This window comes from Manis pentadactyla, chromosome X, assembly GCF_030020395.1.
Source record: "Manis pentadactyla isolate mManPen7 chromosome X, mManPen7.hap1, whole genome shotgun sequence".
In the NCBI taxonomy this organism is placed as follows: Eukaryota; Metazoa; Chordata; class Mammalia; order Pholidota; family Manidae; genus Manis; species Manis pentadactyla.
The window spans coordinates 42,145,556-42,172,562 of record NC_080038.1 but is presented as its reverse complement, the minus strand read 5'-3'; the positions used below and the strand labels follow the sequence as shown (position 1 = coordinate 42,172,562).

Sequence of the window (27,007 nt, the reverse complement as noted above, 5' to 3'; positions counted from 1 at the left end):
ACAGAGAATCAAGCTTACATAGATCAAGTTCTACATCCCCATTCCCTTTCATCAAAAGACTTTTCCTTCAATGGATACAGTGATTGTTTGCCCATCCCTAGGGCCCCCTCCCCAGACTTTTTCTTTTAATAGATCCATTGAGCATTTATTCATTGTCTACCAGGTGCTCAATTCTAATCACCTTCCCCGAAAGGCCTTTCGCTCCAGTGGCCCTGTGAGCATTTATGGAGTGCCTTCTGCGTGCAATATGTTCACACCATCTCCCCCAAATCCTTTTCTTTCAGTGGATCCAGTGAGTATGTATATAGTACCTATTGTGTATAGGGGGTAGATGCTCCTTCATTACCCCTAGGAGAACCTGCACCAATCATAAAGCATCTCCCTATTATGTAAGAGCCAGTCTCAACTTCCTCTTTTGAAATCTGGAAGTTCCAGCCCCTGTCTCAAGAGCTCTCTCCAGGGGACTACTTCAGCCTAAATTTATTGAGTACCAGCTCTTTACTGGTTAGATCACCCCTCCTCACAGGAGCACTTACCCAGAAGCCTTTCTCTTTCTTTAGAGCCATTTATTCATTCTACAGGTATTTATTGGATACTTTTCATGTGTCAGAGTAGGGGAGGCATTTATTAAGCATTACTATATATTAGGAAGCCTTCTTCAGTTCTCCTTTCTTCGAACCCAACCACCAGCTTAATGCTCTATACCTTTTCTCCATTCAACCCCACCATCTTTCAATGAGCTCTTATTATATATGAAGAACCCCATATTCAAAGCCTCTCCTCCACCTCTTATAGCTCTAATTCCCCCTCCCACAGCCTTCTTCCACACTACACAATCCTGAAAGCTCACCTTATGCACCTACTGTGTTCTGCCTAGGTCCCCTCCCCAGACCATTAGTAGCCATCTTCCAACTGCCTTTTTCCCCCAATTAGTCTGAAAAAGCATTTATTAATCTCTTAATAATTCTGCTCAAACAGCCACATCCCTCTTTTCTCCATTAATTCATGAAGCATTTATTGAACACATGCTATATAATTCCTGCACCAACACCCATTCACTCAGGAGCCATTTTCTTGGCTAAATTTGAGCACCATTGAAGTCAGCAAACCTTAGTGAGGCCCTTGTTGTGTGTTGGTAAGCATCTTCTTTTAGACTTACCTTCTCCACTCCGACCCTCCAGGCAGATTCTTTGCTGCTTTTCCCTTCATTCCATCAAACATTTATTAATTATCTACTGGATGCTGAGAAGACCGTCCCCTTTCCATACCTGTAACTCCAGTGTTTTCCGTTTTTCCTTCGAAGTTGTCCAGCAAGCATTTACTGAGCATCTGCTGGATTCAGTGAAAGATTCTTTGCTTCCCCTTCTGCATCCCAGAAGCCCCCCTTTACTCCAGCAGCTATTCCAGTTTTTTCTGCCAGTCAATCTAGCAAATATTTACTTAATGTCTACTGCAGGTAGGTTGGGATGGACAAATGGAGAGAGCCTATGCACTCCAGGCTCAGTGTGGGGAATAGAGACCTCTGCATCACCAACTTGCAGACATTCAGAGCCATGCAAGCTTTAGGGATTTCAGCCTGGAATAAAGGAGGAGTTGTGCAAACTTTGTAATGGACTGTACACCTAAGTACAGTCTGACACCTTTCCCACCAAACCTTACCACCTCATTCCTTCCTGGGTCTTGAGTCTTCTGTGGTTTAAAGTTGCAAATGCCAAGTTGAGACTCATCTCCCCTTTTTAGAGATAACTTAGTTCAGTGTTTCTCATATTGTGGGTCACCTATTGGCTTGTGACCAGCATTTCATTTACTTCATGAAGTAGGATAAGTGAAAATAGAAAATAACAGAGTATATTGCAATATAGCAAATGGAATTATTATTTAGTGAAACTGTTATTCCAATAAGAAATACAATCAATGTCTATCATAATTATATATACATATACTATATAATACATTTGTTATATAATGGGCTTATAGTATATAATACACATATATGTGTATGTTTTTCTTCATGAAGTGAAATAGAATAGGAAATATCAGACTCCATTGCCCATAGTAAAGATAATTATTTATTGAAATTTTCATTCCAATTATATACATATATATTTATATACATGCAACTATCCATTCTAGATACATCCACATATAATATGTAATATACAATATATGTTATATATTATATAAAAATCCTGTATTATATTTGCTGTATAACATGTTATATATGTCTTATATAATATATGTTTTTTATATATATAGGGTGGTTTATTATATAAATATGTATATAGTGGGTTATATAAATTATATGTCTTACTGGGGCTCCTTTTCTTAGACTTCCCTGGATGCAGACCCCAAGACTCTGAGATTTGTGTGCAGATTTATTAAGGACAGCTCTTGGGAACAACACCTGTTGTGGGGGAAGAGCTGGGGAAGAGCGGGGGAAGCAGGCTTGGCAGAGGGAAAGGTTGAGCTGTGATGCAGCCATAACAGAGGCTCAGCCAATCATCTTCAGAGCTCTGGCGCTGGATGACCCTTCAGAGTTATCCCATCTGAAGGGGGTGGCCAGGTTTTTGTATTCTTACATCAGTCGGTTGTGGGCCACAGGCTGCCCTCTAGGAGGAGGCATAATCTTGGGGAAGGCAAATCCCTGCTGCAGAGGCAAATCCCAGCGAGGGGCAGCACTGTGAGCCTTCAACAGCAGATATTCTCAGAAGCTGGGGGATTAATGTGAAGGCTTGATGGCAGGGCAGGGGTGGAGCACACAGTATAGCCCTTGTACTGCTCAAATTCACTTGCCTCTTAGAGTAAGTTCACCCCATCTGGGAACAGCATTTCCAGGATTGTAATTGATCTTGTTTCCTTTGGGAAAGTTGAAAAAGCATGGCTAGTGGGATGAACTATAGCCTCCACAGCTACAGTTGTTAAATGCAGCATAAATAAATTATATACATTGTCTCCTTCTTCTACTGTACATTTTAGATTCCCTCCCCCTGTCAGCTAGCCCCTCTCTTGGCCTCAGTGGCTTACTTGGTAAGTGATCCATTCTTTCATCCTTGAAGGATCCCTGAGCCCTTGGTCCCCATGCCCTTTCTAGGCTTTGGCTGCTATTTTTGCTCGTTTGCCATCAAAGTTAAGCAAGGAATACCAATGGATGGCCAAGCAGATAACCTGGGTGCCAAACATACTCCTCCCTGACCCTACTTGTAACAGCAGCCCTACCTCCTCCTGATGATCAGGGTCATGTACCCCTGCCATGTCAAGACAGTGATTCCCCTTCATGTCTGTTGGCATACAAAACCTGAAGTGTCCAGGTGGCAGCCATAGCTTAGAATGTAATGGGATTCTTGCTGTGTCCCCTGGTAGCAGTGCCCCCCCTTGGAGAACCAGGACCTCTAACTTTGCAGAGCCCTGAGAGAACAGGAAGCACACACTCCAAAAGTGGATCACTGGGATTGATGGTAAGCAGGGCCACTCCTACTTTTCTCTCTGAATTCCCCAGACCCATGTAGTCTACCTATCAGGAATGCAGCACAAACAGTGGTCATTGATCTAGAGTGTACACTGTGTTTTGGAGGATGTTGTCCTATTCTCACGCAGTATCACCGCCAAGCTGGGGTCTTAGCTGTGGCTGCAACAAGTTGTTCCATCACTCTGTCAGACCAGCAGCTTCTGGGTGGTGTGGTATATAATCTCATCAGTTGATTTCATGGTCATAGGCCCACTTTTGTACCACCTTTGCTGTTAAGTGTGTCCTTCAGTTTGATGCAGCATTACGTGGGATCCCATACTGGCAGATCAAACATTGTCTAAGCCCTTGGACAGTGAGTATGGCTATAGTCTTGCCATCAGGAAAGGCAAAACCCATTTATAGAATATTCCAGTCAAAATGAGTCATTACTCTTTACAGGGTGGAAGGGTCCCAGTGTAGTCAGCTTACCACAAAGTGGCTGCTTGGTCGTCTTGGAGGATTGTGCCATGTCAGGGACTCAATGTTGGTCTCTGTTGCTGGCAGGTTGGACATTAAGCAATAATGCTGTAAGCCCCACACATAGCCTCTATCTCTGCTAAGAGCGTCACTTCATGTGCCCATCTGCTAGCACTGGGGTGGCTGATTCAGGAGGCTGGCTGACATCATCTGGCTGACTCATTCTGTGTACCTGGTTGCTTAGTGCCACTTCCATGGTGGATGCTGTCTGGTGGGTGTTAACACACGATACAAAGATCTTTAGTCCTCACTTTTTGCCCACTCACATATGTCGACCCACATTTGTGTGTCCCAGACCCTCCTTGTCCTGATCTTCCGATATTTTTCCTTAAAAGCCTCTGACTAGTCAGCTAGGCCATTCACCACTGCCCATCAATGAATTCTAATTTCCAGCCACTTCTCTTTCCCCACAGAGTAGATGAACAGGCACACAGCCCAAAGCCCTGCCCATAGGGAGCTCTGCACTGTCTTTGAAGCCCACTCTAAGGTGGGCTATAGGGCAGCCACCGTCCATTTTAGCTTCCACCCACATACCAAACCAAGCCATTTGTGAACCAAGCTTAGGCTTCCTTTTCTTCCTTCATCTGCTGGTTGTAAGGATTCCCATTAGTGAGCTGAGGGAAGAACTAATGCAACGCTGTGGGTGACATGGCATCTGGGTTACCCACTCAGGCAGCTTTTTAGGTCCTACCCTGGCTCAGTCATGGCTGCTGTGCCATCTCTCTTTATTACTTGGTGGCCTGGCAGGACCCAGATTGCAATGGGCACCCAGATGAGCAGTCATTTGCTACCTCCCGGTCAAGTTTCCTGTTTCTAACATGGCCCAGTGTTACACCAGGATTTGTTTTTCAAAAGGTGTGATTCTCTGCTGCAGATGGCATGGCCTTGCTCCAGAACCCCAGGGGCCTCCCACTTAGGCTTCCCATAACTGCATCTTTTCCCACTACTGATATCTCCAATATCATAGGATCTATCGGATCATACGGCCTGAGAGGCAGGACTACTTGCACCACAGCCTGGACCTGCTTCAGAGCCCTTTTAGCTCTGGCCCCCATTCAGGGTTGACAGCCTTATGTGTCACCAGAACTATGGATCAGAGCAGTATTTCCAGGTGTGGAATATGCTGCTCCAAAACCTGAAGAAGCCTACCAGGTGTTGTGATTTTTACTTCATGGTGGGAGATGAGAGATGCAATGCTTTGCCCTGTTTGGAGAGGTTGTCAGGGCTGCCTTGGGCCACTAAACCCCTGAAAGTCTTACTAATGTGGCAGGCCCCTGAGACTTTGTAGGGTTTACCTTTCACCCTCTAGAGTGCATGTGTCTTATCAAGGCAATGTGCTCACTATCTCTTGATGTAATAGATACAGTAATCCATTGTGATATTCTGTGGGATGTCCAAATGGTCCAGGTCTCTTTAAACTATATGATGACACAGAGTGAGAAAGATAAATAACCCTATGGCAAAACCATCAACAAATATTATTGTCAGTCCCACGTGAGTATGAAGATTTTCTGATCAGAATAGAGAGGAATGATTTCAATAAATCAGTGGTCACTGGCCATACCTGAGGTCTTTTAATCTGCCCCAGCAACGACAGCATGTCTAGTACAGCAGCGTCAGTCTTGGTTGAGCTTGCTCTAGTCTACAGAAATTCTTCAGGATCCATCCAGCCTCCTCAGGAACTGAACTGATTAATTCAGTGAGATATGATGGGACTAACACCTCTGCATCCTTTTGATCTTTTAGAGCAGCACTGATTTCCACCATCACCCCTAGATTAGATATTGTTTTTGATTTACTGTTTTGATGGTGGGGTGTAAATTCAGAGGCATCCATTTGGATTTCCCCACTATAATAGCTCTTAACCCACAGGCCAAGGAAACCACGTAGGAGCTCTGACAACCCAGATATGTCCATTCCAATTATGCATTTGTGGACCTGTGGACCCAATGGACCCACTGTGTACAGGACCAGACCAGGACCTCATTTGTTATCTTACCACTCCCATTCTTCTCAACATGGCTGGTGCCACTCTCACCAGCATGTTCCTTATTGATTGTATAAGTTGGGTATATTTTCTGGGCCCTCCCATAGAACATAGTCAGCTGGTAGGTTTTCTAGACTTAGGTAGTGTATCTGCTCTAACGTGTCTTCTCTGACTCCTTTGATCCTTTCCTCCACAACCTGCCATGGAATTTCTGGCATTTCTGCTTCAGTTGGTGTGGCCCGTTGTTTTCTCCAAGCTTCCATAAGCCATCCAACAATGTATAGTAACATCTCCTAGATGTTTGCCAGGTTTTAAGTTCTATGCCCTGGGAGAGTGCTTCAACTACATGTCCCACCCCCAATCCATTGTCCTCAGGGTCCAGTCTCATGCATACTTTCCCAGTTCCTGCCAATGCATATTAGCCAGATTCCTCAGCTTCTGGGTATTAATTCCTTTCCCTCCTTTGCAAGCTTAGAACCTCTCCAGTCAGGTTATACTAGGATTTGACCCTGGTTATTGACCTAGTTGCTGAGAAAGGGGTTAGATTCTGAAATGAGCAAGCATTGTTTTATGAGGCACCTGCTTCATTAGAGGCCTCTGCATTGTTTTTAAGCAGAGGGAAAGTCTATATTCTAACAAGGAGTGGTGGGCTACTTTTGCAGGTTCAGTGGGATCAGGAAAATCTGTACATTCAAGGTCTTGCATGCATTTCCCAGATGTCCCCATCCCAAGTCTCAGGGCTCCACTCTTGTCTTATTAGGACCCTTAGCATGGCATGGAAGGTGTGCTGGGCCTGAGAATTCAACCTTCTCTGAAGTTATGCACTTATAATTATGTCCTAATCCTGGTCCATGCCTTTATCTGCCCTCTGGTTGCAGAAGATGCCCTCCTTAAATGCAGCTAAGAATATCCTCTGGCTTTCACATTTTGCATTGAATTGGTGATCATTCACCCTAAGCATGTCAAATCTTTCTTCAGCTAATCAATGGTGTTTAGTGAATAGTCACCCAAATCTGCTTACCATTTCCCTCACACCTCCCAAGTACCAGGGATATTTCCCCAGCTGGTGCATTCCCTTCCACCAGTATCTCATGACATTCCACCATCAATAAAATTTACTGCTGCTCAAAAACCCCAGGGGCCTGCACTGTAATTCTCCTACTCAGGACAATAAACTCCACATTGCATCTTTTCCCACTACTGACACCTCCAGTGTCATAGGATCTGCCAGATCACACAGTCCAACTGACATCCTGCTTGTGCCACGGCCTGGACCTGCTGCAGAGCACTTTGTGTTGCTGTCTGTGCTCCACCCCCCACAAATGATGGCTCCTCATTGCCTGCTGGCTGCTGAGTGACCCAGCTCCAGAATGGCATTAGAGTCTTCTTGTAGTTTGACTTCTTCAGCCCACTGTTTTAAGTTGGGTTCTTTGAAAACAGATTTTGAGACAGAGATTTGCATGCAGGAGGCTTACTGAGGAGCACCTTTGGGATCAGTACCTGTGAGGAGGGCATGGTTGGGCAGAGGGAGAAGCTGGTTCACAATGCAGCTGCATCAGAGGCCTTCTCTGAGCAGGGAAGCCTCTGCGGCTGAGATGGTCCTTCAGAGTCAGCCTATACTGAGGCAAAGAGACTGGCCTTTGTACTCACCCATAGACCAGATATAAGCCATGAGCTACCTGAAGTAGGTGTAACCTTAGCCAAGGTAGTTCTCTGTGACAGAAGACAGTGCCCCAGTGGGACAAGGCCATGAGCTGTCAACAGCTGATATTCAGAGTGCACTAATCTGAGGAGGAGATCTGCGGAGAGCATGGCAGTATTTTGACCACCATGTGGTCAAAAAAGTGTGAAAAATAGTAATATAGCCTACACACATCATCATTTAATAAATGAAAAATGTGAAGGGCTAAGATTACCTTCCAACACTTGTGAGGGGACAGTGTCAGTAGCAGAGTGTGTGTGAGAGAGAGCGAGAGCAAGAATAGACTAGCTGTGCTTGGGGCCTTTGGGGCATGCCAGGGAAGTCACCAGGGCCCATTTGTGCTGTGTGTATGTGTCAGAGACCCTGACTGTGTGCATGTAGGTGGCCCTGGAGTGGTTCCTCCCCTCACCCCCTTTCTATGAGAAACCTGACTGGGGACGAACTTCTGTCTGTGGAGAAGCCTGTCAGATAGGAATCCTGGGCCTAGGGGAGAGGCCGCCAGAAACCGAGCACAGCTGGGGTGGGCCCAGGGACAGTGACAAGCAATTCATAATGTACCTGCTGCTGATCCTAGCCACCTTCCCTCCTATGGCTTCCCCTTGTCCTCAGCAGCATTTCTCACCCCCATCACTGCTGGCTCTGGCTTCTGTAGAAGCACTGCCAGCCTGCTCTGCTCTCTCTGCTGCTCCTTTTCTGATATAGCTGCCCACCCATGGCTGTTTTGTCCCTCATGGCACACAACCACAAGGAGTGAATGTGCTCCTCCTTGGGAAAGCAGAGATGCTTCAGCACACAAGCGGACATAGAGACTGAGACATACATCTATGTTACTCTAAAGTTCTTCACCATTTACGAACTTCCATGCAATTTCAAAGCATGGTACAGTTTGCAAAGCACTGCTCATTTTGCATAGCTTTGCAAAAACCTTTACTATAGCAGACTGACAATAGACTCTACTTTGGGGAACACCTGCTCTCTGTGGTTTAAGGACTTATTTTACAGTTTGCAATGTCCTTTGACATTTACACACTTCATGAGGATTACAACAGTCTTTATTGTTCACAATACACTGATGAGTTTTTCAAAGTGTTTCAACAATTACAAAGCACCTTAATGGGTTCTCCAGTGGCGCTGAAGAGACGAAGAGGTCAAAAGACGCACCTGGGTTTTGTCTTCCTGAGATTTTAACATTGATCTTCGTGCTCTGCTTTTCCTCTCCAGGGCGAAATACTTCAAAGGGAAAAAGATCCATGGAGAAATTGACATTAAAGTAGAACAGGTTAGTTGGAGCAGGTGGACCTGGGGGTCAACTGTCCAGACTGAAAACTAAGTGGGTCATTTTGGTGTGATGTATGTGAATCACCCATGTTTTTTCCTTCCTAGGCTGAATTCTCTGATCTCAACCTTGTGGCTCATGCCAGTGGTGGGTTCTCCGTGGACATGGAAGTTCTTCGGAATGGGGTGAAGGTTATGCGGTGAGTATGAAAAGGGTGTATTGGTGTTATGGGAGAGGCATAGGGACTCCCTTAGAGCTGAGGGAGGGTCCCCACCTCCCCACCTATCCTTCCGTGAGCAAAAACTTAAGGCACATTAAAATGGCCAAGATATGGAAACCACCTACATGCCCATCAGTAGGTGAATGGATAAAGAAGATGTGGTACATATACACAATGGAATACTATTCAGCCATAAGAGAGAAAGAAATCCTGCCATTGTGACGATATGGATGGACCTTGAGGACATTGTTAAATGAGATAAGTCAGACATAGACAAATACTGTATGATACCTCTTATATGTGGAATCTTAAAAAGCCAAACTCATAAAAACAGAAAGTAAAATGGTGGTTACCAGGGGCTTGAGAAATAAGAATGGTGTTAAGGTTACAGACTTGCAACTGGTAGATAATTAAGTCCTAGAAATCTAATGCACAGTATAGTGAATATAAACAACAATGTTGTATCATAATCATCAAACTTGCTAAGAGACTAAATCTTAATTATTCCCACCACAAAAAAATAATTGATAATTATGTGACATGATAGAGGTGTTAAGTAATGCTACAGTGACAGTCAGATTACAGTATATAAATGTGTCAAATCAACGTGTTTTACACCTTAAATTTACACCATGTTATATGTGAAATACATTTCAATTTTTAAAAAAACGAACTTAGGTACAGAATGTGGGGAGATAGCTTCTCTTCTGAAGAAGAGCCAAGGATCCCAGCAGATCACAACCCAAACTTTTCAGTTATTAATTCAACAAACATTTCTTGAGCATCTACTGCATGCCAGATGCTGCTCTCAGCATTTTGCATTCAACAAATAGTTGTTGACAACCGATTGTATGCCAGGTAAGAGCTGAGGACCTGGCAGTGAACCAAACAGACCCTAAAACACACAAACAGAACCCCTCTGCCTTCATGAAGCTCACATTCTATTGTGGAATATACACAAAAAATAAATAATAAAATGTAAAAGTGCTCAGAAAAAAGTACGTAGCAGCAAAGGGATGTAGGGATTGTTCGATGATGGAGGTATCTTTAGTTTGGATAAGGTAGCCTGGTAGTGTGAGAGACATTTGAGGAAAGACCTGAAGGAGGTGAAGGAGAATCACATGCAGATATTTAGGAGAAAATGTCTCAGGCAGAGGGAACAGCCCCTGCCGAGGTCCTGAGGCTGGAATTTATTCTGGGCAGCATCATTTGAGGATGGCCAGTAGTCTGAAAGACTGTGACTAGGAGCTGTTAGAGCTGAGTAGGGAAGCTGCAAGCTGACCTTGGCGAGGAGAGCAGGCAGGAAAGGCTTAAAGGGGTCACCAGATGGGGAAAGGGTAGAGAGGGTGCTCGAGGCAGCAGGAGCAGTGTGTGCATGTGTGCTGAGGTGAAAAACCACTTTGCGATTTCTAGGAGCTGTGGAGATTTAGAAAACTTGGTCTTTGTTCTAAGGGTGGTGGGAAGCTTCTGGAGGTGGGGGAGGCCTCAGCACGCCTGCTCATGCCACCTCAGGTCTCTGAAGCCGGATTTTGTGCTGATCCGCCAGCACGCCTTCAGCATGGCTCGGAACGGGGACTACCGCAGCTTGGTCATCGGGCTGCAGTATGCCGGCGTCCCCAGCGTGAACTCTTTGCATTCTGTCTACAACTTCTGTGACAAGCCCTGGGTGGTAAGTAACAGGAAGGGTGCTCCTGCCAGCGGGACTATCTCATGAATGCATGTGGGAACTCGAAATCCCTGTGACTTGGGGCAGCTGAGGAAGCTTGGAAGCCTGCAGCCCCCGCTTGGAGACCGCCTCTGGGTGAAGGACTCCCTGACCTCTCTCTCCTGGCTCTCATAGTTTGCCCAGATGGTTCGGCTGCACAAGAAACTGGGGACAGAGGAATTCCCTCTAATCGATCAGACCTTCTACCCCAATCACAAAGAGATGGTGAGTCTGGGGGAAGTAGAGTGGGCAGGAGGGAAAAACGTTATGATAGATGTGTTCTTAATGGTATGCTTTCAGAGAGGACAGCCAGCGTGTGCATGTGGAGGTTTAAGTTGCTTCATGATAGGGTTTATTATTAGTTTATTAGTAGTACCACGAATTTATTTATGTGGTTACAAGTGTGATTTAAATCATTGACCCCGATACTCACCAGTATTAAAAATTGATTTCTAATGTAAATTAACAGAACCAATGTAATGAATCAGATTATATTACATATAGAAATCAAAGTCATTATTACTAACATTATCAAATATTCCTCCTGATAGAAATGTTACCAGTGTTTCATATAAAATCATTGTTACAAATTATCACCAGTACTACAAATTATTATTACTGGTGTAAATTTTGAGTGCCAGTGTTATGAATTAAATTATAATTCCTAATAAAAATTAAATGATCATTACGAGTATCATCAAAGATTTTAACAATTATTGTAAGTTATTATCAATATTACAAATTATGCTCTAATATAAATAAGTCCCTATTTTAAATTATATCATACTTAATCAAAGTCATATTATCATTACTTATATATATCACAAATATTATAACTGATATTATAATTTATTACCCATATTACAAATTAAGATTCTCATTGTAAGTGATTAGTGCCTATGTTGTGAATTACAATTACTAGATGAAATGAAGCTATTAGTATAAATGTTGTAAAATATTGTTACAAATCACCACCAGTGTTACAAATTAAGATTACTGATATAAATTACAAGTAACAGTGTTTTGAATTATCTTATAGTTACTAATAGAAATCATTATTAATATGATTAACATTCCAATTGGTATTATAAGTAACTACTAATGTTAAACTTATGATTATGAATGTAAATTATGAATATCACAGTTATGAATCAAATTTTAGTTACAAATAGAAATTGAATTACCATTACTTATGCCATCAAATTTTTACAAGTAATTTTACAAATTTTTAACAATGTTATAAATTATGTTTACTTATATAAAAAATCACCATTTTATTAATTAAATTACTATTAAATATCAGTATGGACTTAACATTACCAACGTGGTTAAATAAACATCAGTACTAATATTAAAAATTCTTAACCAATATTACAAATTATGGTCATTGATAGAAGTTAACAGTGTTATGAATTAAGTTAACTTACAGATGGAGATCAAATCATTACTTCTTAAGAAAGCCAGTTGATATTATTATTATTGCACATTCTTTGAGAGACAGTATAGCTGACTGGTTAAGAGCATAGACTCTGTTACAGAATTTCTGTATTGGAATCCTAGCTCTACAACTTATTAGCTTCCTAGCATAGAAAATGTTGCTTAAATGCTCTTTACCTCAATTTACCCATCTGCATAATATGGGTAATAGTAGCTTCTGCCTCATAGAGTTGGTGTGAGAATTAAATTATGTAATGAACATAAAGTGGTTAGAACAGTGCATCTGGCATATATTAACTGCTACCTAAGTGTTGATGAAATTCTGTTCTAGTCCTAGTTTGTTGAGTGTTTTTCTCATGAAAGGATGTTGAACTTTGTCAAACGCTTTTTCCATATTTATTGATATGATCGTGTGGGTTTTTCCTTTATTCTATGAATATGGTGTATTATGTTAATTGATCTTCATGAAGCTGAGTCACCCTTGCCTTCCTGGGCCAAATCCCACTTGATCGGATGTATAATCCTTTTTATATGTTGTGGGATTCAGTTTGTTAGTATTTGTTGAGAATTGTGGCATCTATAATCATAAGGGATATTGGTCTGTAGTTTTCTTATGATGTTTTTGTCTGGTTTTGGTATCTGGGTAATAGTAGCTTCATAGAATGAGATGAACAGTGTTCTGTCCTCTTCTATTTTGGGGAAGAGTTGTGAAAGATTGGTGTTAATTCTTTTGAAATGTTTGGTAGTATTCACTAGCAAAGACTTCTGATCCTGGACATTCCTTTATGGGCATTTTTTGTATTACTAATTCAATCTCTTCATTTATTATGGCTCTATTCATATTTTCCATTTCTTCTTAATTCAGTTTTGGTAGTTTGTGTCTTTCTAAGAATTTGTCTATTTCATCTAGGTTTTCTTATTTGTTGGCATACAGTTCATAGTACTCTTTTATAATCCTTTTTATTTCTGTGAGGTTAGTAGTTATGTCTCCTCTTTCACTTCAGATTTTAATTAGTTTTCTGAGTTTTTTTTATCTTAATCTAGAGGTTTGTCAATTTTGTTGATCTTCTCAACTTTTGGTTTTTTAAATTATTTCTATGGTTTTTCTATTCTCTATTTCATTTATTTCCATTCTAATCTATTACTTCCTTCTGCTTGCTCTGGGCTTAGTTTTTTCTTCTTTTTCTAACTTCTTAAAATGGGAGAATAGGTTATGATTTGATATCTCTCTTCTTTTTAAATATACACATTTACAACTATGATTTTGCTTATAAGCACCACTTTAGCTATATCCCTTAAGTCTTGGTATGTTGTGTTTTCTTTTTCATTCATCTCAAAGTATCTTCTAATTTCCCTGGTGATTTCCCCTTTGATCCATTGGTTATTTAGGAGCATGTTTCACTTTCCACATATTTGTTAATGCCCCAAGTTTCCTTCTGTTATTGGTTTCTCATTTCATTCAACTGTGGTCAGAAAACATACTTTGTATGATGTCAGTTCTTTTACATTTATTGAGATTTGTTTTGTAGCTTGACATACAGTCTTACATCTTCACACATCATTTGCCCATGAATATAGACTTAAAATTATTGCTTGATGCAATTGTCTTTTAAACTAGATAGAGGAAAAAAGAGTTGCAAACAAAAAATGCATTCATACTATCTTTTATATTTATGTAGTTACCTTTACAGGTGCTCTTTATTTCTTCATTTGGTAGCTTCATTCAAGTTACTGTCTAGTGTCATTTTACTTCAGCCTGAAGAACTCTCTTAGTATTTCTTATGAAAGTGAGCTAGTGATTAATTATCTCAGTTTGTATATCTGTGAATGTCTTAATTTCTCCTTCATCTTTGAAATGTAATATTGAAAGATATAGAATTCTTAGTTGACAGTCATTTTCTTTCAGTGCTTTGAATATGTTTTCCCACTGCCTTTTGACCTCCAAGGTTTCTGATGAGAAATCAGCTATTAATCTTACTGAGGATCCCTTGTTCATGATGAGTCACTTCTCTATTATTATTTTCAAGATTCCACCTGTGTCTTTGGCTTTCATCAGTTTGTTTACCATGCGTCTAGATGTAAATATGTATGGGTTTATCCTACTTGAAGTTCAGTGAACTTCTTGGATGTATAGATTAATAATTTTTAAATCAAATTTAGGAGGTTTTCAGCCATTACTGCATCAAATATCTTTATTGCACCTTTCTCTCCCCTCTCTCCTTTTGGGACTCCCATTGTGTGTGTGCTGATATGTTTGATGGTGTGTCACAGGCCTCTGATTAGACAGATATTTCTTTAAACACTTAGAACCAGTAAGTCTCCAAGTCTTTGTTGATGCAGCCTGTGTACATGTTGGGTCACGCCTTCAGTACTGAGGCAGGCTGTGTACAACTTCGCTTTATCCTTCATTTTCTGCTTGTGCAGAGCCTCAAGGTCAGCCAGAGATCCTGAGTATGCACACAGCCTTATGCAAATTTGTGGCTTCCTAGATTCCTAGAAATATGTTAGAGCTTTTCAGAGCCTCCTATGATGATCTCATTACCCAACTTTTCTTGTTATGTTTTTTGGTCAGCTTGTTGTTTGTCCTAACTAATCACCACCTCAAGCATCTGCTATGTTAAACAATTGCTACTGATAGTTTTTGAAAAGCACCCCCAGGAAGTGCTGGTCATACTAGGAGAACTCTGAGTCACATCAACTAGACAAGTCTTGTGAATGGAGTTTTCTAGGAAAGTGCCAGATAGGTCAAATAAAAATAGTTCTCTGGGAATGGGACTTTGGAGGAACTCCAACCCTATTCTGCCTCCTGTGTTTGCTAGGCTGCTGGTTTTCATCAGGAGTGCAAGGCTGTTGATTTCAACGCTGTTGTGGAGGTGGGGAGAAGAGGATAACAGGAAAAGTTCAAATGCCACAAAGCTTACTGTTCTTACTGAAACTCAGCCATTTTTCTTGAATAGGTTATTCCTGATTTGTTATCAACCTTTGATCAATTTGCAGAGTTTTACAAAATTGATTTCAACAATTTTTGACAATATCCTCATTGCTTTTATGGAGGAAATGATTTTTATACACCCTTACTCTGGCATTTCCATGACATTGTCTCCAGGCATATCTTGTTCTTTTCCAGGCCCAGCCCTAGGATAATGGGACTTCAAAGCCAGGATCTGGGAGCTAGATGTACTCATTACTACTGGAATGTTCTTGCTCTTCTAGCCTGTCTCATTATACAGAGATAGGAAATTTCATATATACATATATATATATATGTATATATGAAATTTTATATTTTCATACTGATACCTTCAATTTTAATCCAGCACATCACAGGTTTCTTCTAGCCTTCCCATTCCATACTTATATTTCTTTTCTATAACAGTGAGAACCCTAGCCTCCAACATCATCAATATATTTACTCATTTGCTCAATCCTACAATACACAGTAAGTATTTTTAGAATTTCCACACTCATACCACTGTGAAAAACAAACCTAATAAGGTAGAGCTTGAGGTTTGTTTGTCCTTTTTATGTCTTTAGATAAGGTTACACAGTCGAAGTACTATAGTCAAAAGTTACTTGGTTTAGTTCCTTTTATTTCTCATTTAGAATGGTTATGTTATTCATTTAATTTCAAATACACTTTGTTTCTCTTTGCATTAAATTTTAGTTTCTTCCCTGCCTATGTTGATTTAATTTTATATTTTAAATGTAAAACATTAGCATGATTCCAAAAATAGCAATCAACTGATACCTCCTTAACATAATAAAATTTGTATACCTCAGTCCTAAAGTTATCATCGACTTAATGGGACAGCATTGAAGGCATTTCTGCTAGGATCAGGAACAAGGCAAATGCCCACTGTCTCCACCCCTTTTCAACCTTGCACTTGGAGCTATTAGACCAATGCAATTAGACTAAGAAAAACAATTACAGATGTAAGAATGGGTAAATGGAAAATAAATAAATTGAGAAGAATAAAACAATAGAAAAAATCAATGAAACCAAGAGCTGGTTCTTTGAGAAAATAAACAAAATAGATAAATCCCTAGCCAGACTTATTAAGAAAGAGAATCTACACACATGAACAGAATCAGAAATGAGAAAAGAAAAATCACAATGGACCCCACAGAAATGCAAAGAATTATTAGAGAATACTATGAAAACCTATACACTAACAAGCTAGAAAACCTAGAAGAAATGGACAACTTCCTAGAAAAATACAGCCTTTCTCCAATTATTTTATGGAAACTGATCTGTTAAGCTCTAATGGGGTTAGTTTTGGTAAACTGTGTTTCCCTAGGAAATTATCCATTTCATCTAGGTTTTAAATTTTATCTGTGTATGCCTTTTTATATTTTGACTTGATTTTCCAACTGAATATATCTTAAGATGGAGAAATATGTCAATAGGTATCAATCAATAGGGGCTCTCTGAATAGTTGGGGTTTTATGAACGGAAAGATTTTTCAAATGGGTTTATCAATGAGATCATTGAGATGGTGGATATTTCTGAATGGAAAGATTTGACAAAGGGATCCGTCAATGAGAGCAGTTTGATGGGCACGCCTGAATGGGGAGATACACCCATGCGTTGAGATGTATAAATGGGGAGAGTTGTTAATCAAGATTGTCAATGGGAAGTATGTCATAGAAGATACTTGTGACTGGAGAGATTTGTCACTGGATGGTCAGTAGGAGATATGCCAATGGCTAGGTGATTATGTAGAGGTCCATCAGTAAGTGATAGATTGCAGCTGGCTGGCTGTGAATGGAGAGATTTGTAAGTGGGGGTCACCAATGGGGAAATGTCAAAGGGATATTTATGAATAAGGATGTAGCTCAACAGAGGTATTTGTTAGTGAAGAATTTGTGAAAAGGTATTTTTACAGTGAGGAGAGGGGACTTTTCAAAGGAAGGATTTACCAAGGGCTTAGAGATTTGTCACCTGTTGTCTTGGTGACAGTAGAGATTCATAAATGTGGTGATTCATCAGTGCCAGTGAGGACTTCATAGCGGGGAACATTGTAACTGACAGAAGGGGTTGTCCTCAGAAGTCTTTGAAAGTGCTAGTATTTTTCAGTGGGGGGATTTGCACAGTGGGAAGCCATGTACAATTATCATAGTAATCAAAACATTACAAATGAGCACACATTAAATATTTGCAACATCTCTAGGGGAGATTATCAGGATTACCAGCTAAACTAAGGTTTCCAGGGTGCATTAAATTATTACTAGCAATATTTAACATTATTTGCAATATTGCAAATGATCATTACTGGTAAGAATGACCACTACTAAAGTTATACATTAAATTGTATTTATCATACTACTACTACTAAAACTAATACTTACAAGTGCTATATGCCTAACACTGTTCTAAGCACTTCGCATATACAGCCTTATTTAATGTTCATATTGTCCCTACGATTAGACATTCTTTTTATCCCTGTTTTACAGATGTGAAAACTGAGGCACAAAGAGGGAATGTGATTTCCCCAAGGACGCAGAGCTAGGACATGGGAGGGGCAGGATTTGAATGCAAATGACTTGGCTCCACCAATCATATTCTTAGCTACTACACCACACTGCCTATGTAGAAATTAAATCACTGTCAGTAATATTACACATGAAGTTATTATTGTGAGAGGTTCATGTTTTCTGAGCTGAAAAAATACCCAAGGGGCAAAAACACCCATTACCGTCCTACAACCCTCAGAAGGATTCTAGGTAGGGACTGTGAGGCCCATTTTTTAGGGAGAAGTACTGAGACTGGGAGTGAAGGAAGAGCCAACCCCTAGGCTATCCATTGAGCTGGATCCCATGCTGCATGTGCCACAGGGCTGTGACCTCCATGTGCTGCTTCTCAGCCATCAGTCTCACTCCAGCAGTAATTCACACACAGACATAGGGTGTGCTGAGGCAGGGGACTCACTTTGCTCAATTTAATGGATTTTCTAGAAGAGTGATGGGGGGATGGAGTGATCCCAGGACTACAGATATCCTGCCAGGAGCAGCACTGATGTCTTGATCTGCAGGAGAATGGCCTCCACAATGGGCTCCATCCTTTCACTGCCACTGTCTATCTCCCCTTCCTCCCAAGGGTTAAAAGAGCTGAGGGCTCCAGGAATGGGCCCTGGGGTCAAGGAATGATGTAAAAGAGTGTGGAGAGCTGGTACTAGGGTTTAGTGGACTGTCAGGAACTGCCAAACTCTTGCAGGTAGCTAAGCCAAAAGGTGCAAGGCCACCAGGGCCAAACCCAAGCCTGGGCCCTTCCCTTTCAGTTGTACCCATTAGTGAAGTGTGTGTCCCCTGAGCAGCCAGATAAGCACTGGGTGCTCAAAATCGACCCATCCCAATCTGGGACATACCTTGGGCCCTGGGGGAACATCCCAGGAATGCAAAAGGACAGGGCCACAGAGGATCCAGGGGGCCATACTTGGTGACCCAGAATGCCCTGGAGGAAACCTGGGTTCTTTTTGGTAAGAGCAGTGGGTAGTCTGATGGGAAGGAATTGAGGGGGCTCCTTTGCTCCACCAATGAAGAGAGATTGGAGCCTTTTTTCAAGCAGATTCTGGTCATCAGGACACTTGAGTGTTCCATTGAATGTTGACACCAATCTGAAATTCTGGTTCCAGGGGCCTCACTGGAGGGTAAGGAGTAGGTGCTGGGACTGGGAAGGGAAGGGCCTGGGAAGTACTAGGAGAGTAGGAAGGCCTAAGGAAAGCAGTGTTTACAGGGGCTCCCACTCAGATTTTAGAGGGGAAGATGAACCAGAAACATGAGGCTCAAGCCTGGAGGCCCCAGCTTGCATGAAGGGACCACTGTATATGGTGTGGGAGGTTGCTGAGAAATCCAGCTGGTCCTGCTTTTGAGCCCTACTGCAGCTTCACTGCTGTCAGCATTTTCTTCCAAAGTTGTTCAGAGGAGTGAGGGGAGGAGAGGTAGGGGAATGAGGAAGCTGGAAAATTTCCAGGTCACACCTTCTCTCCGCCCCTCCGACTCCCCAAACCATTTCCAAGGAATCTCCCACAGGCCATAGGTGGGGAACCAAGGCTACCCCTTCTTCCAGAGTCCCTCCTGGATTATGTTGGGGGGGAGGCTGGGGGTCCCTGGGGGTTCCCCTCTTTTCACTCAAACTCACAGTGCAAAATCTAAGGGTGGGGATAGTAACACCCACAGGTATGGATGGGCCTGGACATCCTTACTGGATGACAGCAGGACAATGCCTGAGGCGAATTGTTTGCCAACTGATAGGGTATTTGCCAGCAAGCTTGTCAACTGGAGGAACTTGTGAATTGGGGAATTTGCCAATAAGGTAGTGATTTGTCAGCAGTGGGACAATTCATGAACTAGAGAGCCTTGTGTAAATAGGAATTGTAAGTCAGTCTAGTAAAATATTTTAAACTATTGAGTAGAGATTATCCAATAAGTTGTGGTTGATAATACAAATGAAATTACCATTACCGATGTCACCGATCACCAATACTAGTGCCAATATAGAGAATTCCTACCAATACCTGAACATTTACGTAAAATATAAAGCCAACATTTTGCACCCCTTACCCCTTCAGCATTGGTCCCAGGATGTTCCCGCCCAGTCTCAGTGACAAGGGTCTGTTCCCAGATAATACACAGAGACACTGCCTGCCAAGTGGTAGTTCTTTATTTCATTGTCTTGAAGAAAGAAAGACAGGAGTGGGAAAAGGGGTGAACAGTGAACAGTTTCTGATGGGGGCAGGATTCAGGCTGTTCGGGGCCTCAGGGACTGCCAGGTGCACAGCCCTGGCTCCCGTGGCAGGCAGGCAAGGTAGCGGCTCTGGAAACCCCTTTCAGAGCCTTCAAGGAGCTGGTCCGTCCACAAGCAGTGAGTGTCACTCTGCAGTTTGCAGGGGATGAATGAACAGGGAAACACCTGGAGAGAGAAGGGAGGTACATCTCTGAGGGCTTCTCCTCCTGCCCCTACTTCCCCTACAGAGCAGAACTTTCCCCTCCTCAGCTTTCAACATTGAGCTGCTAGGGATACCTGGTGTCGACCACCTGAGTACAGACTCAAGAACAGCCCCTCCCTTTGGGGGAACAGCCATGGGGCTCAGCAAGGTGACAGTAATCCAGCAAAAGGATTTCCTGGAATGGTGGTTGGGGAATAGTCAAGGGGGGGTCAGTCAGGTCTCCTGGGGGACTGTCCTGTGGATAGGGGACAACTGGCAGGTGAGAAACTTCTTAGGCACAGGAAAGAGCCATGGGGCTCAGAGACAGTCACTGGGGTCAGAGGATATTGAGGGCCATCAGGGAACAGTCTTGGAATAGTCAGAGAGCAATGTTAACACACCCTCATGTGTGGAACAGTCAGAGCTCAGAGCAACAGCCAGATGTGCTGGGGTAAGTGGGTTTGGGCAACAGCACTTTGGGTTCTTGGAGAACATCCTAGGCAACCAAGAAACAAACCCGTCAGGAATAGACAGCGTGACTACAGAATAGTCACAAGGGGGAGTTAGAGGGACAGGAAGCAGCCAGAAAGTCCCGAGAACAGTGAGCCCTCTGGTATCCGACACATCGCAAAGGAACAACCAGAATTTCCAGGAAAACAGTCTCTGGTTGAAGGGGGCGGAGACCAGCAAGAGAGATCAGGGACAGCCCTAGGGTTTGGAGAGCAGCCACAGGGGCAAGGAATAGCCAGAGGTAGCAAGAAACAAGCTATGGTTTAAGGAGGAGCCCTAGGACTGCTCTGCAGGTGGCGGGCAGGGCCCGGGCACTCACTGTGCATTCCTCACAGCCAGCAGCGTAGGCGCTGGTGAAGCCCCGGCGCTGAGCGAAGCTCAAACTGTGCCAGGGAACCACCAAACTGCAGGTAGTGATGTACAGTTGCCCATTCCAAAGTCGTCCTGCGGGGCAGGGGTAGAGGAGGCAATAGGCAACTTCTGATTGGCTGGGCTGAGGAGTAGGGCGGCGCCTGATAGGCGTCCCTGGAGCCCGGACCCCTCTAGGCAAAGCCCCTGCCTTCTGATAGGCTGAAATTGGGGCGGCCCCATTTCAGCGGGGATCGTCGCTCAGAACCTCGCCCCTTCCCGAAGGCCCGGCAGGGTCTAAGGGACGGGTCGGCGTGGCACAGGACGAGGGGGCGTGGCCTCACCCGCGATGAGAAACTCCTCGCTGCTGTTTTGGGACCGGTGGAAGTATCCGCAGAGACTCTCCATGGCTGGGGTGTAGACGTAGCGAATATCAGACGCATCCCCCGAGACGCTGAACCCTTTGAACATCTGTCGACGGATGAGGGGAAGACTCTTTTACTGTTATAATCCTCCCACTCCACGTTCTTCCCTGAAGTCGTACAGCATCCGCAGCTCACAGCTAACTTCTTCCACCAACCGGTGGCCCAGAGGCTTTTATTTTGATGGGAGGAAAATGTTAGGAACTGCTGGGGAAAGGGCAGGAGGGATACCTTGGTCATCTTGATCTCATAACGCTGGTAAAAGGTGGTCTGGTTGACTTCTGCAGTCCCCAAGAACTTGGCCCTGATGACTGCAGGAGAGGAGGGGAGAAAACGAGTTAAAAGGCCTGCATGAGCTAATACAATAAAATAATTGCAACAATAATAATACCAGCAAAGCACATACTTAAATAGGGACTGCTAAGTGCCAGACAGCACATGAAACCATTGAGCCATCTGTATATTGAGTGCCTTCTCTTTGCCAGGCACTGTTTTAAGCCTTTTTCTTATATTCATCTTGTATTCATTCACCCAACAAATATTATGCAGCACCTGGTGTGTGGCAGGCACTGTTCTGGGTGTTAAGGGCACAATGGTGAACAAAACACAGAAACCTCTTCCCTCATGGAGCTCACATCCTAGCCAGGAAGAAACAGACTAAGCACAAGCAAAATAAATAAATATATGGAACATTAGACAGTATTAAGTGTGATGGGGAATTTCAGAGCTGGGGATGGGGGAAGAAGAGTTTTAGGGGATAGGTGTTAAACTTTGGAACAGGGAGGTCAGGGAAGGCCACTCTGAGAAGGTGACATTTGAGGCAGCCACCCAAGTGAATACCTGGGGGTAAGGGCATACCGGGCAGAGGGAGCAGCCAGTATAAGGCCCTAAGGTGAGATTGTGCCTGGAGGAATGAAGGAAGCCTGAGGACACCAGGTGTGGCTAGAGCAGGGCCAGGGCGGGGCTGAGTGGAACTGTTCTAGAGACAGGCACCACTGTGAACCCCACTGGGCTGAGAGGAAAACCAAAGCACAGAGCGTGTGGGCAGAACGGGGTACACTCACCAATGTCAGAGCTGCAGAAGGCCATCTGCGGGTGGGGTGGGGCACAGGTACAGGCCTTGCTGGGGACTGTCAGCCACAGCAGCAGCAGGATGCCAGAGGCCAGGCGTGCAGAGGGGGCCATGGTGGCTTCTGCGGAGGTGAGAAGGAGGGGTCAGAGGCCCAGGCCTCCCACCCCATCCTGTCCCCAACCTTCACCCAGAACAGCCTGGAGGGGAATCAAGCCACTGCACTTAGGCTTGAGGGGTTGGGGAGTTTGGAGATTTTAAGGGGGCTGGGGATTTGAAGGCCCCTAGGAGTTTAGGGGGTGAAGAGGGCCAGAGAGTTTAGGAGTTGTGGAATTTGAGATTTTTAGGGGACTGGGAGAGTGGGGGCATTATGGGGTTGTGGAGTTTGAGCATGTAGGGGCCTTGAAAAAGTCAGGATGTTGAGGAGCTGGGGTGAGGAATTTGGGTTTGGGGAGTGGGACGGTGGTTTCAGGGCCATGCATATTAGGAAATAGAGGAGGCCAGGGAGTTGAGGTGAATTGAGGGATCTGGAGCAGATTGGGGGCTTACGGACTTGGGGGGAGTTTGGCACCTTAAGGTGATGGGGTGCCAAGGGAATTGGGAACAAAGTTTTGAGGCTTAGGGAGTGGGGAATTTAGGGGTTGAGGGGAGTTCAGGGCTTTAGGGGTATGGATGAGGGATTTGGAGGCAATGAGGGAATTTAGGGGAAGCAAAGGCTTGGAAGGCATCTGTGATATTAGAGGCACATGGGTTTGGGGGGTTGGGGATGGATTCAGAGGTTCGAAGGAGTTGGGAGTGTCCCAACTGAGGGAGCAGCTCCAATCCCCCACCCTCCTCTCCTGGACAGGCCCAGAGTGCTAGAACCCGCCAGACAGACAGAGCAGCCAAGCATTCAGCAGGGAAGTTCCAACCCACCTCCAGACCCTGAGGGCTGTTAGGGCCGCTGCCTACCTCTGGTTGTAGCCTTCTAGGTGTTGGGTCTGCGGTGGTGGCAGCAGTGTGAGCCAGGGTCGGAGCGCGGAGGATAAATGTCCACGGGAGGGGCGGGGTGGCAGTGGTGCGGAAACCGCAGGCCTCCAGGCTTCCTGGATGCATTACTCATCCGCCCACCATCAGTGGAGGCCAAGGGGCAGGCTGAGGGCCTGCCGAAGAGATATACCCTCCCCCTGGCCTCTCCCTGGCCACCGCCATTCCCCATCTTCATGTCAGGCACCAGTCCTTCCAGGGGGCTTCAATGGAGGGCTGATAGGAGGGATTACCCCCAGTGCAATTCCCTGAAGTCTCCAAACTGTCCAAAGTCTATCCCATCATTCACGTCACCCAAACTTCCCAGGGCTGAAGCCCCAATTAGTTCATTTCTTCAATAAACATTTCTTGCGCACCTTGCTGTGTGCCAGGCACACACAAAAATCCCTCTCCTGATAGATTTGACATTCCAATGAAGGGTTGGGGAAGCAGATAAAAAACAAAGCAAGTAGAAGAAGTGGAGGGAGATAAGGCTGGTAAATGGAGGAGGAATTCAAGGTGGGAAAACTGAGGCACAGAATGGTTAGGTAACTTATACAAGAGCACAGTTAATAAGTGGCAGACCTGGGATTTGAACTCAGGTGGCCTGGAGCCAGAGCCTGAGGCTAAGCCCTTTCAAAACACACTGGCAAATAGTCAGCATTTATATACCACCAACTGTGTACCAGGTGCTCTGCATAATGTATCTCTCTTAAACCTCACAATAAGTTCCTGAGATGGGTACTGGTATTATTCCCATTTTACAGATGAGGAAATACGAGGCTTAAAGGGATGGAAGAACTTTTCCAGGATCACAGGGCATGGCTGGGAATTGAACCTAGGAGAACTGGCGCCAGGATCTTTCTCCAGGCGTGGTGGTACAGTCCTGGAAAGCAGGGATGGCACCGGTGAATTCATGAGCATTGGGGTTGGGGGGAGCTCCAGGGTGGTGAAAGAGGCCCGTGAGTCAGTAGAAAACTGATCCCCTCCCATCCTGCCACCCTCCCACTCCCATGGGGAGGGGTCTAGGGTAGGGTGAGGTGAGGCAATCCCTGCCCACCAGCTTCAGATGCTGCCTGAATCTTCTCTGGAGTCTTGGGAAAGGGCTCTGGGGGCTGATTCACATACTTCATTGTTGTTCATTCAGGGAGGACAGACCAATAATAATGATGGTAGTGATGATAGCAGCCACTTTTTGAGCACTTACTGTGCCCTAAAGCCTTTGTATAAATTCTCCCACTCAATCTCTGTTACCTCCTTGCTATTGAAGCTTGGTAAACTCCAGGAGGTTAGCCCAATCACCACCACCACCACCACCACCAAAAACTATGGCCAGCATTTTTTTTTATTAAGGTATCATTGATCTACAATCTTATGCTCAGGTTTCACATGAGCAACATTGTGGTTACTACATTCCCCCCTATTATCAAGTCCCCACCACATACCCCATCACAGTCACTGTCCATCAGCATAGTAAGATGCTATAGAGTCACTACTTGTCTTCTCTGTGCTATACTTCGTTCCCTGTGTCCCCCCTGTATTATGTGCACAAATCATTATACCCCTTAATCCCCTTCTCTCTCCCTTCCCACCCACTCTCCCAAGTTCCTTTCCCTTTGGCAACTGCTAGTCCCTTGGATTCTGTGAGTCTGCTGCTGTTTTGTTCCTTTAGTTTTGCTTTGTTGTTATTCTCCACAGATGAGTGAAATCATTTGGTACTTGTCTTTCTCTGCCTGGCTTATTTCACTGAGCATAATACCCTCTGGCTCCATCCATGTTGTTGCAAATGGTAGGATTTCTTTTCTTCTTATGCTATGGCCAGCATTTATGGAGCATTTACTGGGTATCAAGAGCTGCTTGAAAATTTTTTTAAGTACTTTCTCTCTCAGTCCCAAGGACCTCCTTGTTAACTAATGTTGGCTAACCAAGGGATGTTAAACCAATATAATAAACGTATCAACACTTTTTGAGGATGGAGGTTTCCCATGTGCCTGATACTGCGTTTTTCCCAAAATAACTAATCAGTTCCACACAACATCGCTGCCAGTTAGACACTGCTCACAACTCATTATACAGATGAGGAAACTGAGACACATGCCAGGGTTGAGTGAACTGCCCAGGAATGAGAGTGCAGAAATGACTTGCAGGGAGAGAAAGGGGGGAAAGGGAAGGAAGGCAGGAATTTGGGGAAGCTGATTGTGAAAGTGAAGAGTTGAGAGCGCCTGAGCTGGACGGGCTTAGTAAGTCTGCGGGGCCAGAAGGAGAAAAGCAGGAAGGGAAAGTCCTGCTGCGGCCCCTCGCTGACCCAGTTCTCACGCCAGCGCTGTGACTCTCAAACCTGAATCAGCACAGACTTCTGCCAACTGTCTATGTGCAAGGGATTCTGTTCATCCGGGTCATTGTGCAGGGTTTGAAACTGGTGGGATTTCACAGAGGGGTGCCTGGGGGTGTGCCCCTCAGGGGAGCTGGATGGATGTGGAGGCTATGGGACCGAGCTGGGGGTGCAGAGTGGACGCCAGACAGTCCCCACAAAACACCATGTGCTTTGGCCTGATTGCACCTTTTGTACAGATCAGGAAACTGAGGCCTAGAGGGGGTTAAGTGACCTGCCTGGGGTCCCACATGGCCTTAGGAAGAGGAGAGGCTAGGATTCAAACCTAGGGCTCTCCAGAGGATCCAAGAGTGCAAAGTGACCTGTATGCACACATGTGTGGGCACACACATACACATACACACAGGGTTGTGTACAGGCTCAGGTCCAAAGGAAGCAAGGAGAGTTTATAAAAAGGGGCAGAGAAAGTATGGGGCAGGGGTGTGGGGGGGTGCATGCAGCTCACTGCTGTTTCTCTACCTCTGAGAGTTGTGTGTGCTCCTCTGTGTGTGGGGGTTGCATCTGGGCTAGCCCTGTGTGTTTTGTGCTGCTGCTTGGAATTGTATGTCTGCCTGTGCAAAGCAGGTCTAGGTTGCACATGTAATTGTGGATGTGTTGTTCACTTCCATGAGCTGCATGTATGCCTGAGTTGTACGTCATGCGCCGCCTCTGCATTGCTTCCCTGGAATGGTAACTAAAGGATTCCTGTAGCCCCTGTCCCCAGCACGGTGCCTCTCAGTGCCCCAGAATGATGCCAGTCATTTGGGAAATGAGGGAGGTTGGGGCATGCAGAGGGAGGGCGAGGCCTGAAGGTCAATCGGTCACCCTGAGCCTGCGGGCTTCCTGTGCCTTTCGGGAACCACAGCCGCCCCTGCAGTCCCTCCAGGAATGCCATCTCTGCCCTGCGGGTCAGCTGTCTGCACAGCGGAGGCCTGGTGGCCTGCATCCTGGCTTTGGTGGGGCTGGGGTCAGCCAACCCAGTCCTCTCTACCCTGCCCAGAGTCAAGGGAGTCTTGAGATATCCCCAGGTGTGTAGTAGGAGGAGGAG

General features: G+C 44.5%; 2 protein-coding genes across 10 annotated transcripts in view; one reads left to right on the top strand and one right to left on the bottom strand.

The window, feature by feature from the left end:
* The window catches only part of SYN1 (synapsin I), a 34,993-nt gene that overhangs the window by 1,868 nt on the left and 6,118 nt on the right, over positions 1-27,007 (top strand). For all 8 annotated transcript variants that reach the window (XM_036893874.2, XM_036894337.2, XM_057495721.1 and 5 more), the window contains exons 2-5: positions 8,893-8,950; positions 9,055-9,146; positions 10,680-10,836; positions 11,008-11,097. In XM_036893874.2, coding sequence (XP_036749769.2) covers positions 8,893-8,950; positions 9,055-9,146; positions 10,680-10,836; positions 11,008-11,097 — 397 coding nt within the window. The remainder of the gene's footprint in view (positions 1-8,892; positions 8,951-9,054; positions 9,147-10,679; positions 10,837-11,007; positions 11,098-27,007) is intronic.
* TIMP1 (TIMP metallopeptidase inhibitor 1) lies at positions 19,954-23,689 on the bottom strand. 2 transcript variants are annotated; one of them, XM_036894561.2, is made up of 6 exons: positions 23,535-23,689; positions 22,579-22,707; positions 21,746-21,825; positions 21,437-21,563; positions 21,064-21,188; positions 19,954-20,218 (listed from the first exon to the last, which is right to left on the bottom strand). In XM_036894561.2, the coding sequence occupies exons 2-6, from the start codon at positions 22,697-22,699 to the stop codon at positions 20,048-20,050; spliced, it is 624 nt and encodes a 207-aa protein (XP_036750456.2). In that variant the 5' UTR covers positions 22,700-22,707; positions 23,535-23,689; the 3' UTR covers positions 19,954-20,047. The 2 variants fall into 2 exon arrangements, with proteins under 2 accessions (XP_036750456.2, XP_057351708.1); XM_057495725.1 differs by lacking the exon at positions 23,535-23,689 and adding an exon at positions 23,499-23,521.

Coding starts and splice junctions, on each gene's coding strand:
- TIMP1 (XM_036894561.2), bottom strand. CDS start 22,699: ATGGCCCCCTCTGCACGCCTGGCCTCTGGCATCCTGCTGCTGCTGTGG. Junction 21,826..22,578: donor CTTCTGCAGCTCTGACATTG/GTGAGTGTACCC, acceptor CCTCTCCTGCAG/TCATCAGGGCCAAGTTCTTG. Junction 21,564..21,745: donor ATGAGATCAAGATGACCAAG/GTATCCCTCCTG, acceptor ATCCGTCGACAG/ATGTTCAAAGGGTTCAGCGT.